At 43.1% G+C, this 15,794-nt stretch overlaps 1 protein-coding gene across 1 annotated transcript; it reads left to right on the forward strand.

Annotated features, from left to right (window-relative positions):
• The first annotated feature begins 3,543 nt into the window (after positions 1 to 3,543).
• On the forward strand, positions 3,544 to 8,373 carry LOC132207332 (probable G-protein coupled receptor 139). The gene is made up of 2 exons (XM_059642611.1): positions 3,544 to 3,688; positions 5,457 to 8,373. Exons 1-2 carry the CDS (start codon positions 3,592 to 3,594, stop codon positions 6,347 to 6,349), a joined length of 990 nt encoding a protein of 329 aa, XP_059498594.1. The 5' UTR covers positions 3,544 to 3,591; the 3' UTR covers positions 6,350 to 8,373.
• The last annotated feature ends 7,421 nt before the right edge of the window (positions 8,374 to 15,794 follow it).

Below are 15,794 nucleotides of genomic sequence, written 5' to 3' on the forward strand. Positions count from 1 at the left end.
AGGGAGATTTGAAGTGGTTCACAACTGTGAGGTGCAGCTGTTTGTCACAAACCGGGTGTAAGTGTTCCACAGAGAAGCGTCGAAATCTCCGTTTGGTTTCTCCAATGTACAGGAGGCCACAACAGGAAGAGTGGACACAATATAAAACATGAGCAGAAGAGCAGGTGAACGGTGGCTCAGTGGTTAGTACTGCAGCTTCACAGCACCAGGGACCTGGGTTCGATTCCAGCCTCGGGTGACTGTCTGTGTGGAGTGTGCACGATCTCCCCGTGTCTGCGTGGGTTACTTCTGAGTGCTCCGGTTTTCTCCCACAGTCCAAAGATGTGCGGGCTAGGTGGATCGGCAATGTTAAATTACCCATCGTGTTCAGGGGTGTGTGTGTTATAGGGGGATGGGACTGGGTGGGATGTTTCAAGTGGCAGTATGGGCTTGTCGTGCCAAAGAGCCTGTTTCCACACTGTAGGGAATTTAATCTAATCTAAACATCTGTTTAATGTGGAACTTTTTCATGGTTCCTGAGATGGTGGTTAGTGGGGAGGTGTATGGGCATGTGTAGTGCTACCTGTGGTTGTAGGGAAAGGGTATGGGGGGATTGGAGAGTGTGGAGCAATTGAGGTAATCACAGAGATAGCGGTCCCTCTGGAAGGGGGATAGCGGTGGAGAGGGGAAATGTTTCTTGGTATTGGAGTCAGACTGCTTATGGCGGAAGTGCATGGAATGATGCATTGAATCCGGAGGTTAAAGGGGTGATAAGTGATGACAAGCGGAGTTTTGTCTCTGTTGTTATTGCAGGGAGGGGATGTGAGGACTGAGGTGCGGGAAACACAAGTGATGTGGTCGAGGGCATTTTCGACCACTGTGGAGGGGAAAGTGCAGTCCTTGAAAAACGAGAACATCTGGGAGTCCTGGACTGGAACGCCTCACCTTGGGAGCAGATGCGGCAGAGATGGAGGAATTAAGAATAGAGGATTGCAATCTTGCAGGAAAGTGGGTGAAAGGAGTTGAATTCTAGGTAGCTGTTGGAGTTGGTTGGATTGAAATGGATGTGAGATTTCAGATGGTTACCAGAAATGGAGACAGCTAGGCCCAGGGAGGTGAGAGATATATCAGAAAGGGCCCAGCTGAATTTAGGGTTGGAATGGAAGGTGTTAGGAACTGTATGAGCCCCTCATGGGATCAGGTTCTGATGCAGAAATCGATGTAACTGAGGAAGAAGTGGGGAGGGTGACAGTGCAGCTGCAGAAACATTGTTTCCTGAAAACCGGGTTCTGTCTTCTAGAATGTTTTGTGACCTCTCCATTGACCAGAGACTGTGGGAAATTCTCAGATCAAGCACTTTGGTTAGAAGAATAAAAGCACAGACTATTTTCTAAAAGTGGAGAGAATTCAGAAGCCTGAAGTGCAAAGAGACTTGAGAGTTCTAGTCCAGGATTGTCTCCAGGTTAATTTCCAGGTTGAGCCAGTAGTCAGGAAGGCTTGAATATAAAAGCCGAGATGTACTACTGAGGCTTCATGAGGCCGTGGTCAGGCCACATTTGGAGTCTTGTGTGCTATCTTAGAAATAATGTACTGGGCCCGGAAAAGGGTCAGAGGATATTCATGAGAATGGCCCCAGCAATGAGAAGCTTAACATATTAGGAATGTTTGAGGACTCTAGGACTATATTAATTTGAATTTAGAAGGGTATGGGGCGATCGTGCTGAAACTTACAGAATATGGAATGGCTTGGACAGAGTGGACATTGGTAAGATGCTCCCATTGATAGGAAAGTCTACGGCCAAGGGCACATCCTTAGAGTAAAGGGAAGAATTTTTAGAAGGGGGATAAGGAGAAAATTCCTCAGCCAGAGTGGTGAATCCATGGAAATCACTGCCACAGAAGGCTAAGTGGCCGACATCATTGAGTACATGTAAGACTGAGATAAATAGGTTCTTGATTCTTTAGGGGATCAAGGGTTCCTGGGAGAATGTGGGAGAATGGGGTTGAGGAGCTTATCAGACATGACTGAATAGCAGAGCAGATTTGATGGGCTGAATAGATTCCATGTCTTCTGATCTTAAGGTCTTATATTCTGTTAATGCAGTTCTCGCACTGCCAATTTTATAACTGTCCCTATCTTCTATAACCTTGAAAACATATAATTTCTTACAACAGGATTGGTCTTATGTGGTCAAACCCACCAGATTTAAATTTAATTGTCTTTTGGAGCCAGAGTGCCTGGTTTAAATTAATTGTCTGAGTTCAATTTTGTTGTCTTGATAAGGAATCAATACTGTTGCTTGTACTGCGAACTATCCAGCCTTCAACGCGAATGTTACTTTCAGGCATTCTGTGCATCTGCAAACCTACAACCTGCCCACAGGCATCCCGTTTCACTCAGCCGAGGAACAGCACATCATCTTTTCAGGGGACCACACACTGCTTTACCCCCAGTCATTTTCTAAGTATCAATATTTTACAAACACCAAAGTGATGCCAATGAAGCAAGCTGAATTTTCCTGAATGGCGTTAAGTTTCTTGAAGTTTGTTTGAGCGGAACTCATTCAGGTAAGTGTGGAGTATTCCATCACAGTACAGATGTTAATCAGATTTTGCTGAGTGAGGAATTGACTTGCTTCCTGCAGTATGCCAAACCTCTCAGCTGCTTTTGGCAGCGTGCATCTACCTACAGCATATGGACAGCAACAATTCAAGAGGGCAGCTCACAGCCACATTGTTAAGGATATCAAGAACAAGAAATAAGTTACACCACACCCAAAGAAACCTGCATCCGATGAGATGCTAAATAAAGACAGAGGAATGATGTGGCCAGTTCAAATCAGTTGTACATTCTCCCCATGTCTGTAGGTTTTCCTCCAGGTGCTCCAGTTTCCTCCCACAGTCCTAATGTATGCTTTCTAGGTTAGATTGCTCATGTGAAATTTCACCTTTTTTGTCCCAGGATGCTCAGGTTATGTGGATGAGCAATGGAAAATGCAGGGCTACAGGGATAGGGTTGTAGGATATTTTGAGTGGGGATAGTCTTTGGAGCTTTGTTATAGACTCGATTCACCCAAAGGCATGCTTGTGTAGTGAAGATACTCGATGACTGCAGGATTGCAGTCAAGGGTCCCAGACACCACTCGAGGGGAAATCAGTGATGATCGTCTCATTGAACGCTGCCATTGCATTATGCCAATATCGTCTCTTTAAATCCTGACAGTTAAACTCCTCTATTCTAATTATCTTGTAATTTTTGTTCTTATTTCCCACTATTGATTTGTTTCAGAGGGTACCTTTGTTTGAATTGTTGGACATGGCCTATTCTGTTCATGTGCAGAATTTGACTAATTCTTGGCTTTCAGGAGAAGGGAAAGGATGAACTGGTCAGGACATGCACAGCTTCGCTAACAATTCCCTTTACACTAGTTGTTGATTTTATTACTTGTGTTAGTGGTTGTAATTAGGTTCCATTAACTTGGGAAATGTTTTTCTGCTCTGATGAATTCTCCATCCTATAAATGAAGGAAGTTTTTCTCATCTCTAAAAGAGAGAACAGTCTAATCCTTGACAAGAATCATCAAAATAATTATTATTTACGAAAGGGAAATCATGTCTCTTCGTTTTCTGATCAAGCTGAAGATTCGGTGGGCAATTAATGATATTCAGAAGATCTACTACCCAGTCTTAGCCGCGTTTGGTGTCCCAGGTTAGTTACACCCTGTCAGTGAAGTTTCAAAAAGTGGAATATAATGATTTGTTTCATTGTAACTTTCTGATAGTTTTTTTTTCGAGATCTTCGTTACATTTGAGAAATGAGTAGACATCCAGAAGAATTCCGTTCTTCTACAAGAATTCATTGACATCGTAACACATGCGAGGCAAAAAAAGACATCTTTCTCTCCTGCTGAAGGATGTACACCGTCGATTCTCCCGCTCCTCTGATACTGCCTTACCTGTTGTGTTCCTCCAACGCCACACTGCATTGACTCTGTTTATCTAGCTAGCTGTTCTTTCTTTCTTTCTTTGCATCTTTCTTTCTTTCTTTCTTTCTTTCTTTCCTGCTTTCTTTCTTTCCTTCTTTCTATCGTTCATTCCTCCTTTTACCCTCTTCCTGCGTTTCTTCTCTCCTTTCTCATTTTATTTCATTCCCTCTATTTTCCTCTTTGTTATATTCTAACTTGCCACTAAAAGCCTGTCCTCTAAATCAGGGTTAATATTGGGATTGTCGAAAATCTAATAGCAATTAATAAAATGTATACGTGACCAACAGTACAGAACCAAACATTGGAGATTCTGAATAGTTCATTTCTTTCTAGCATTTCTGTGCTTGTTGGAAAGTATGGCTCCAAACTGCACAGTTATTCCTTTTGTCTTTCACAAAAAAAAACTTTTTTGCTTCTTTTAACATTGTTTCACTGATCCATATGTTTTTGGTAAACAATTTATCTTTTATTCTGATACATACTCCGAATTCACACCGAACATCAAGTCCTGAAGAAAAGAATTGAACTTTATTATACCCGGGTAGCAAGTCCAAGCCAAGCAACCGAGTTTATGTATTATCTGAATAATGGTGACAGCTGCCTAGGATTTCAATTGATAGTGGTCTGTCTCTGGGAGTGGCCAGATTTTAAACATTCAGCAGTGTTGTTCTTTGAAACGCTGCTGTTGTTTTGTTCTGCTGTTGGATTCTTACACAATTTTCTCTGTTATTAATGTTTGGGATACCACATTATTCTTGATTTGAGAGATTCTTTCATCCCTATCATTAATGACAATTTTGGAGACCTAAAGCCTGGAGCATGTTTTCTCACATAATGTCACACCATTGTTCTTTCTTACATTCCGCGTTGGCTGTCTATGAGGCAGCTTTCCCTGAAACTGACCCTTTAGTTCAGCATATTATTGTTGCAGACAAGTCTTAGTTACTTTTTTATTATGGAGCAGCAGTTTATCAAGCAAGTGCTATGTCCTTTCTCTCAGGAATAAGATTGTTTTCATTGTTACGGAAACTCCTTTTGACAAGGATTTCTTCATTGGAATGTTGTTGTAACTGCTTTTATGACCATTTCCCCTCATCCCATTTATTACAGAAACATTGTGTTCAACAGTCATTGCTGCTTCTCTCCTTGTGCAACAGGTTATTGTTTGTTGATTCGTCCAAACGATGAACAGTTATGAATGCTGTGAAGTTTATACTATCAAATATGGTATTGTATTTTTTTTATTTGCGTAGTTATCATTGCCCAGGACTGCAGTGCTGCTATTCTCTGACAAGTAGCACATTTAGATTCATTTCTGTACTGAATGTCAAATAGCACATTTCTGATTAGTTTTCGTATTGATGCCAACACTTAAAATACTCATTGAGAATTAGTTTCAATATTTTCCTGGAAGTAAAGCAAATATAAAAGAGAAGTGTTCCTGCATTACAGCTGAGCTATAATTGATAATTTCCACCCTCTTCTTTCAAGTTAACGTGATTGCAATAACGATCCTGGTTTGGGGAAAGTGTGGCCTTTCCAAATGTGTCACTAATTACCTGGTGGCCATGGCAGCAGCGGATCTATTGGTCATTAACTTCGATCTGATACTACGACAAATTCCTATTGCGTATCGGGCAGAGTTTCTTTTCCTGCATTATGTTCCCTTGTGCAACATCCATGCTGTTATACTTTATGCTGCCACAGACTGTTCTGTCTGGTTCACCGTCATGTTCACCTTTGATCGGTTTGTGGCCATATGCTGCCAAAAGTTGAAAAGTAGACATTGCACCAAGAAAACAGCGTGTGTGGTTTTAGGAACAGTGACGGTGTTGAGTTGTTTGAAAAACATTTTCTGGTATTTCATGTATTACCATCAATATTGGCTTTTTAATGATCCATGGTTCTGCAAGGTACCTCAAAATGTAATTACTTCAATTGCCTGGACCATCGTTGAATTGATGCATTACATAATAACGCCATTATTTCCATTTATTTTGATTCTACTGTTAAACACTTTGACTGTCAGAAACATTTTAGTAGCCAACAGAGCTCGGAGGAGACTGCGGGGTCCAACGACTGGGGACAGTCCCATAGATCCAGAGATGGGCAGTCGTAAGAAATCCATGATTATGTTATTTATTATTTCGGGCAATTTCATCGTGTTATGGGTGATGTTCATTGCTTATTCCATATTGAAACGATTTGATTGGTTGGGGTATCCAGTTCCTCTCCCAACATTCGTGAGAGAGATTGGCTTCATGCTCCAGCTCCTGAGTTGCTGCACGAACACCTTCATTTATGCAGTTACCCAGAGGAAATTCAGAGAAGAGTTAAAGAATGGAATAATGCGTCCCTTCACAAATTTGGTCAAAGTAATTTGATGCGACCTCATGCTCCCAAGTTATTTGTGAAATAATTACATATCTGGGTGCACACAGCGATCAGTGTTGGGGTATTGTCTGCTCCTGATTTATGTATGTAACTTAGATTCTAGTGTAGAAGGGATGATGAGAAAGTTTGCAGATGATACATTAAATTGGTGGGTGGTCGATAGTGCCAAAGATAGCTGTAGATTACAGGAGAATGGAAACGGCTGATCAGAAGGGCAGAGCTGAGCAAATGTAATGCAATCAGTATCAGTGTAAGTTTTTTTGAAAATTCATTCACGGGACGAGGGCATCGCTGAACAGGCTGCATTTATTGTGCATCACTAATTGTCCAGAAGACAGTTCAGAGTCAACCACATTGTTTTGGTGCTGGAGTCACTTGTAGGGTGATAGTTTCCTTCCCTAAAGGACATTAGTGAACCAGATGGGTTTTCCCTGACAATTGGCAACAGATTCAGAGTCATCATTAGACTGGGCTTTCCCAGATATTATATCTGATTCAAATTGCACCATCTGCTCTGGTGGGATTTGAACCCTGGCCCCCAGAACATTATTTGGGTCCAATGAATTAACAGTCCAGCAGTAATTCCACTAGGCCATCACCTCCCCTGCTGATGTAACTGAAGTGGGTAAAGAAGGCAAGGGGTGGTATGATGAACAGTTGGACCTTGGGGAACACAGAGGATAAGAGGGACCTTGATGTGCATAATCATTAGCCCCTTATCATGTCAGGGCAGGTGAATAAATTAGCTGTGAAGACACATTTTTTACTTGCCATTCACATTCTTGATTTCGAGATTAATAGCAGGCATGTGATGCCGGACCTGAGTTCAACACTGCTACACCCTCAGCCTGAGCATGGTGTGCTGTTCTGGAATCATATTTCAGGAACGATGGGTTAACACTGGAGAAGGTGCAGAGGAGATTCACCAGGATGAAGCCTGGGCTGGACTCCTTCAGCCATCAGGGGATTTTGAACAAGTTTTGGAGTTGTTTTCCTTTGAGCAGGGGAGATTGTGAGGGGGACATAAGTGAAATGTATCAAATTATAAAGGGTATGTGTACAATAGAGTGCACGAAAGGTTTTCTCCTTGATGGAGCTGTCAATGACCAGTCACATTGATTTATGTTAATGAGCAGCAGGTTTACAGGAGACGTGAGTAAAAACTTTTCACCCAGTGTTTGGTGGGAATCTGACTCTCGCGGTCTGTAGGTTTTCTGGGCACAGAAACCCATATAATATGAAAGAAGTATTTCAGAATTAGATAAGCCCTGGCAGTGTCCAGGCATACAAAGACAGGGACCAAGGTCAGGAAAATGGGTATATTAGTGCCTTGTCTTGTGCTGCAAATCTCCAAGACTCGATAGCTATTAAACTGACTGTACGCAATGTGTAGCCAGCTTTCCGTTCCCTGATAGATTGGCAGTAAGCTGTGGCTCTGACAATGTCAATGCAACACAGCCTGAGTCTCTACTGTCTGTGCTCACTATGGGTATTTTCTACAGGACGCGATGAAAATTACCTTGAAGAAGGATTTGTTGTGTCCCGTTTCCCTTGGAGATGGGTGTTGCAAAGGTGTCTAGGTATCTGCTTCATGTAAAGCTGAGTATATCGCTTTGTTTCGTTTTTAAAGTAAACAAGAGGAGTATGTGTTGTTGGAGTCGAGCTCACACAGACCCAGGGTTTTATTATATTTTATTATCTTACAAGCAGTTGCTGAAGATGGGCTTTTTGAATTTGAATCTGCTCGATACAGCTGTACCTCTGCTACTGCATACATGTTTGAGTTCTTTCACTGCTGCTGGAATCATTCTGTTGATATTCCTTCTCTTGGAATCAGGGAGATAACAGTTGTGGGGAATCCATTTTCCTGAATGGGCCTTTGCCAATGCTTTAGTTATGTGATGCTTCCATATTAGAACAGTTGATGACTACTCGTTAAATAATATTTCAGCTTGTGAAGTATTTTCACAGAGGTAAATTTACGTCAATTCTTCTTCGTTTGTTTGCATTTTTATTGTAGTGTGAGAATAAAATGATTTTTGCTTGAAGCCTCAGAGTTTGATCAATTTACTTTTAACACAAATACCTTACACTTGCGAGTGAGTGTCGAGGCTAAACACTTCATATGTTTTGAGAGTGTTTGCTCTGGTCCATAACAAGAATTGTTGAATTGCTACAGAATAGACAGAGGCCATTCCAGTGTTGTGCCCGTGCTGGCTCCGAGAAAGTACAGGTCACAAATTGTCTTTAACAGTTAATGAGCCAATTTTTTCACAAATGCCTCACTTGAATTTGCCTCCACCATTATTTGAAGCAATACATTCCGACCCAAATGTTCAGCTGCAAGTTCGATCTTTTCCTCATGTCTACGTTGCATAATAAACCAGGCACTGCACATTGTGCCAGGACACAACATAGACAGGAGTCAAATAGATATTGAACATGATCTCCATGTTTCTCACATGTGTGTCAGAATGAAGCCTTGAGTTTCGAATAGTATTGTGAATGACTCTCTGCCTCTCATCCTTTCACCTCTGTTTAATACTGGCCCAGTTATATCACTCTCTCCTCATGCAAAAGTCCGCAATATCACCCTCGTGTACATTTTTGTCACACCCTCTTTCACTTTTCAGGAGAAATATTCACATCGATCCACCACTGGTTCTCCTGTAACAATTCTGATTAAAAACTTTTACTTATAGTATCTCTGTGTTTATTCTGGCCAAAGTGAACCACTTGAGACTTATTACAACTGCAGTGTTTTCAAATTCCCTTCGGCTTCGCTCTCCCCTGAAGGTGAGGTTTTGAGTTTTTACAAATCAGAAGGGACTTGATGTAAAGCATTAATGCAGCTGGAAGACCGGGAATGTTGAACATTTTTACAACCTCACGGGGCCAGTCTCCCAAATGACAAGTGGCCCAGATCCTGTGATCCCAGTCACTGTGTAATGCTGCAGTGTCTCCCTCTTTTGGAGAGCGACACTTGGACAACGAATGGAGTGCTGAGTTCCTTTGGAGCCTGGAAATTGCATGACACCACATTCGAATTGTCTCTCTGATTGGACCAGATTAACAGCCCCAATCAGCGAACTCAGATTCGATAACGACTGTGTTGCTGACCTTGTTGTGATCATGATACCCAGGACCCCGGTTCTCTGGATGAATAATCTTGTGATAACACCACAGGGGCCATGACAACCCGAGATCTGCAGAACGAATAACCAACATTACCTGCATTTTTGACTCTTCTCATTAGTATTCCTTCCTGCCCTCTATCCCATCCTGCATTAGATCCTTTCCCCATCCCATTGAGCAATTCTCCTGATGTTCAAGAAAATTCACGTGACAGTGAGCATATGATGAGGGTATAACTTAGTGCAGTTATGCAGGACATTGATGAGAGCACAGTCCAAGTGTTTTATGCAGGTTTGCTGTCCCTCCCTGAAAGGTGTATCCTTTCCTTAGAGGGAGTGAAGTAAAGGTTTGTGAGGCAGATCCTGGGAATGGCAGCATTGTACAGTGAAAGGAGACAGGTAACCAATTTTTACCGAGATCAGGAAACATTTCTGCATTCACAGGATGATCAAGCTATGGAATTGTCGATCACAGAAGACTGCAGAGGTCAGGTCACTGATATATTTGCTAAACAGATGCACAAATGTTGTCATTTAAGTGCACCAAATATATATCGGAGAGAGTGGGAATATGCCATTGACAGAGAGTATCAGAAATGATCATATGGAAATGTGGGACAAAAATAGAAGTTGCTGGAAAAGCTTAGCAGGCCTGGCAGCATCTGTGAAGAAAAATATAGAGTTAACATTTCCAATCCAGTGACCCTTCTTCAGAACAGTTCTGAGGAAGAGTCGCTGGACCTGAAACATTACCCCTGACTCTGTCTTCACAGATGCTGCTGGACCTGCTGACATTTTCCAGCAACTTCTGTTTTTGTTCCCTATTTACAGCATCCAATGGCCTTTATTCTGAAAGGCAGAGAAGGTATGAAGGGCCAGGTGACCTACGTCTGTCAGGTTCTATATTTTAGGCAATACGGAAGTAGCCTTTGTTCAGGGCACTTGACAACTTGACAGCCATCTGTGGAAAAGAATTTCACACGTTCGCTGTCTTCTGAGACAGGGGGCTCTTCCTCATCTCTTCATCTCAGTTGATACCCTCTGTTACTGGACACTCCCGCAAGAGGAAATAATTTCACAATATCCAACCTCTCCAAAACGAGAATAGTCGTATATGTTTCCACAATTATGCCTTTCATTTGTCTAAAGTCTGATGACGATAGGCCCAAATCCAGCAACGTCTCCTCATAAGACAGTATCAGATGTGCAAACGTTCTCCGGGCTCTCTCCAATACCAGCATATTTTTCCTGGGAGAATGGGGCTCAAAACTGTTCACAATATTCCAGGGGCATGCTGACCAGTGCCTTGTACAGTTTTAACAAAACCTCCCCGTTTTGTACTCCATTCTGAGCAATAAAACGGCCAACAGCTGATTTCCCCTCCCACCGTTATGTATTGAATTTGGCTGCTCCCTTTTTTGTGATACATGCCTGATGACTCCTGAATCCTTCTCTGCTGTAGCTTTCTGCAGTCTTTCTCCATTTACATAACATTCAGCCCTTCTATTCTTTCCATCACGGAATCTCACGTTTCCCTGACCAAAGGCAGATCATGTAGTGGGTCGGTGGAATGCACTGCCAACGGTGCTCATTGAGTCAGACACATGATGGACATTTAACCTTCTCTTGGATAGGCACATGGATGACAGAAAAAATGAAGGGCATGCAGATTATTTGGACCTTAGAGTAGAATAGTATGCCAGCAACATCTTGGGCTGAAGGGCCTGTACTGTGCTGTAATGTTCGATGTTATATGTTCCATGTCAAACTCAAGTGAGAATAAATGTTTTCACTCAGAGCCTGCTGACTGTGTGGAAATCCCCACCATATAAAGCTGTGGAGCCAATGAACTGAACATACTTCAGAGAGCAACAGGGAGATTTCTTGATATCAAAGGTGTCAAGGGATATGGGAAAACAATGGGAACATGGTGTTGAGATAAAGGACAACTCGTGATTAGATTGAATGTTCCAGCAGGCTTGAGGGGCTGAAGAGCCGACTCTTACATCTATTTATTACTTTCCCTGACAATTTTAATAATCTAGCAATGACACCACGAGGCCATTGCTGTCCTCAGACAGCAATCAAGGTGGGCGTACTAAGTGCATTCAAGGTTGTAGCAGACAGAGTTTCAATCAGCAAGGGAATAAAACACTATGGGGACAAATTGCAAACGTGGAGTTCCTGTTTATCCTGATCCAAACTTCTGGAATGAAAAAATACACGATAAATTTCTGAAGGCTGTGATGCTTAAATCCCACAGAAAACATTGTCCATGTGCTGGATATCACGGGCAAGATCTTGATCTGCACACGTTGAAACTAATTCCCCAATAAAGTCTGTCACTGAGAGATTCTTACGAGTGTCATCCCAATCTTTGAAATAAATAGAAACAGACACTGAGGCTGTGTTCTTCAAGGAATTCCACCAGCACTGGTGTAAATATCAGTGTATAAATCGAGTGGTTAAAAAGGCATTTGGCACACTTGCCTTCATTGCTCAGAGCTTTGAGTATAGGAGTGGGGATGATATGTTAAGTTAGTACAGGACACTGGTGATGCCTCTTCTGTAATACAGTGTCCAGTTCTGATCGCCCAGTTTTAGACAGGATATTATTAAGCTGGGAAGGCTTCAGAAGAGATTTACCAGGATGAGGCGGGAAAGAAAGTTTTGAGTTTACAGGAAAGACTGGATAGGTTGGAAATTTGTTCAATGGAGCTCAGGAGGTTGAGCAGTGCCCTTAGAGAGCTTAATAAAATCATGAGAGGTCGAGAGTTGATGGTAGTTGTCTTTTATGATTGGGAATTTCAAGACTAGCAGCACATTTTTAAGGTGAGAGGAGAGACACTTATGTCAAAAAAGAAGCTTTTTCTCACAGAGAGTCGTTCGCGTATGGAATGAACTTTCTGATGGAGTGGTGGATGCAGGTACAATTACAGCAGATATCTTCATTTTACCATTTGTCCTTTTGCCAATTACTCTAGATCTATTTTCTTCTGGACTCTCAATCCTTCCAACATCAGGAACAGTTCTTCCTCTCCACTCTGTCCAGATTCCTTAATTGGATTTCCTCCCAACATTCTCTCCTCCGAGGAGAACAGACCTCACCCTAATCCATTCAGGCAACCAACATTGCTCAACCCTGGAACCGTTATCACAGCCATCCTGAGCCGTCGGTGCAGAGAAGAGGAACCTGGGCACGTGAAGATCCGAGAGAAGAAGAAATCGAAGAGGCTGGCCTTGGGGATGTGAGCGAGGACGTATTTGTCCAGTTGGAGAGTGGGCAGAATGGTGAGAGCACCGTGATGGTCAGTATCAGGGAAGTGAAGAGTTGGCCTGAGATAGGTCAGTCTCGAGTCAGTGACGAGAACAGCCAAAAGTTAGTGTTTTCCAGAGCAGTGCATTGGAGGAGTAATGATCTTTGATCAGTTTAGTGCCACATTCAGAGTTTCAGTGGCTGTCAGTGAAACTAGTAACCTTTGCTGGCTTTAGAGTAACACTGCTAGTGGTTACAAACATGCATATTGGGAGTAGAAGTAGGCCATTTGGCTCATCATTGCCATTCAAGAAGATCATGGACTTATTTTATCTTTTGAATTCCACATTCTCATCCCCTCCCAATTGTCTTTCATTCACCATGCCCAACACAAATCTACCTCCGCTTTAAAAACACCCACTGACCCTTAACATCCACTGATGTATGAGGCACTTCCAAAGCCTTGAAGTGAAAGAAGTTCCCCGGATCTCTGTCCTAACAAGCAACCCCAACCTGAAGTTTTAAATAATGGCTCCCTAGTGCTGGACTCACCCCCTAAGAGGAAACATTTTTATTGCCTTGTCATCTTCCCACCTTGGGTAGATAAATGATTAACCCTACTGCCTCCCTATTAGGGACCCAGGTTCAATTCTACCCCTGGGTGCCTGTCTGTGTGGAGTTTGGATGTTTTGTGTGGGTCTCCTCTGGTTTCCTCCCAGAGTCCAAAGATGTACAGGTTAGGGTGGATTGGCCATGCTAAATTGTCCCGTAGTGCCCAGGGATGTGCGGTTAGGGTGGATTGGCCGTGCTAAATTGCCCCATAGTGCCAGGGATGTGCGGTTAGGGTGGATTGGCCATGCTAAATTGCCCCGTAGTGCCAGGGATGGGCAGGTTAGGGTGGATTAGCCATGCTAAATTGTTCTGTAGTGCCCAGGGATATGCAGCTTAGGGTGGGTTGGCCATGCTAAATTGTCCTGAAGTGCCCAGGGATATGCAGCGTAGGGTGGATTGGCCGTGCTAAATTGTCCTGTAGTGCCCAGGGATGTGTGGGTTAGGGTGGATTGGCCGTGCTAAATTGCCCCGTAGTGCCTAGGGATGTGTGGGTTAGCGTGGATTGGCTGTGCTAAATTGTCCTGTAGTGCCCGGGGATGTGCAGGTTAGGGTGGATTAGCCATAGCCATAGCCAGAGTTATAAGGATGGAGGGAGCTCTTTGGGGGATGGGTGAGGACTTGATGGGCTGAATGTCCTGTTTCCACACTGCAGGCATTCTATGATGAGGACTTTATGCACGTCGCAAATTGCCCCACGATATCAAGGCATGAGTTAATTCATTCCTGACCTTTGGTCTCCATGGTGAAGAATGTCCAGCATTTCTCTGTCAGTTTTCTTCCTATCCCCTTCAGAAAGATTCAACTCCCTTTCACATTCGCTTTCACAAGGCACCGACTTTGCTGGAAGACCTCTCCAAAGTGGCTACTCCTCCAGAGCACTTAGGCTCTGAACCAGCTGCATAACTGTACGACAGTCAGACGTATCTGACAATAAGCTCATTCCATTTACTTTCACTGACATCACATCAGTAAGGCCAGATGGGAATCAAAAATTGTTTGGTTTTGAAATGGATCTTGCTGAACTAAAACATAGCCACCCAACTGCATGATACAAATTGATGACAATTTCTGGGCAGTTTCAGTCAGCAATTAGCAGCTCAGATTCCAGAGTTTAACACACTTGGAATTGCATGGACATTCCAAGTGATGACCATGATGGAGCATTAAAATTGTATGTCTCTCCAGCAGTAACTGGTAACAATGAAAGTTATTGAAAAGTCTTGTGCCTGTAAAGGTGCTACTGGGCCATAATCTGAGACTAGAAAGCCTCAGTATAATTGCAATGGTGCTCATAGCCCCATTAATCTCCGAAAGTGAGCAATGTATTGATCAGTGAAACTGACTCCTATACCCGTCACTGAAAATCCCCTGGTCTTTATAAACATTAGTTGTACATTACTGAAGCTTTGCCTCAATCTGCTGAGTATTTTCCCTGCTGGTAACACTCAGTTTGTGTCAAGTGAGTTGAGCCTGCAAGACAAGCAGCAAAATAGCCAGGATCCATTCTAACAGCGAAGCCTGCCTTGAGGAAACGGTCTCACCATAATTCAGAAAGAAACCTCGTTTTTAACTGAAGAGTGGACAAAGCAACCTCACACAGCCGTGCCGTTGTGGATTTGTTAATGAACTCATCAACCCCTGCCTTGGCTAACTGATCCCTGCCGAATCTGAGTTCCTCCAGGAAAGAATCCTTACTGGACACTAACTTTCTGTGCTCTGACAGTCATGTGCATTAATGTTCAAGCTTTGGTGATTCCGAATTAGCAAATCTTCCTTTTCTTATTTTCTACCTTGTGATGCGTGTGCGAGTTATATCAATCATTCCCCAGGCTTAATAAATCATGTTTCTGATTCAACCCGAAAGAGAGTTTGTGGTGGGCGAGTTTAAAAATTGGAATGAGTAAACAAACGAAGCACACAGTTGCCTGTTCTTAAAAAAACTCCACATGTGGACAGAAAGTAGATCAGATCCAGCAGTGGTCAAAAGGAACAGGAAGTGCTCAGAAGAGCTTCCAGGGCTGCAGGAGATAGGCAAAGATGGATTAGTGCGTGAGGTAAATTCTATCCTTCAGCAAGACCCCTGGGCCACGTTAAAATTCTTTCTGTCAGCCGTCTTGATGCACACCTTCGACATAAGTGGTTTTGGGGTCGGGGTGGGGGGGGGATGCGGTTGCTGGTAGGTAGGGGAGGGGAATGGGGGTGTGGGGAAGTCAGATATGCCATGAGTGAAAATGTTACATCTGTGCCCCCTAAGCTGTCCCTGCTGCGATGCCTTTCTGAAGTGACAGCTTGAAAGTTTTCAAGAGCTCAGTGAGAGCGCAGGGGTCCATGACTTTCACCCTGAAACGTGAAGTACAATTTGAGCAGGCGCAGTGCAGTGGCTGCCAGTTAGCTCAGTTGGCTGGAATGCTGGTTTGCAATGCAAGAGTAATG

This window comes from Stegostoma tigrinum, chromosome 45 (assembly GCF_030684315.1).
Source record: "Stegostoma tigrinum isolate sSteTig4 chromosome 45, sSteTig4.hap1, whole genome shotgun sequence".
Lineage (NCBI taxonomy): Eukaryota > Metazoa > Chordata > Chondrichthyes > Orectolobiformes > Stegostomatidae > Stegostoma > Stegostoma tigrinum.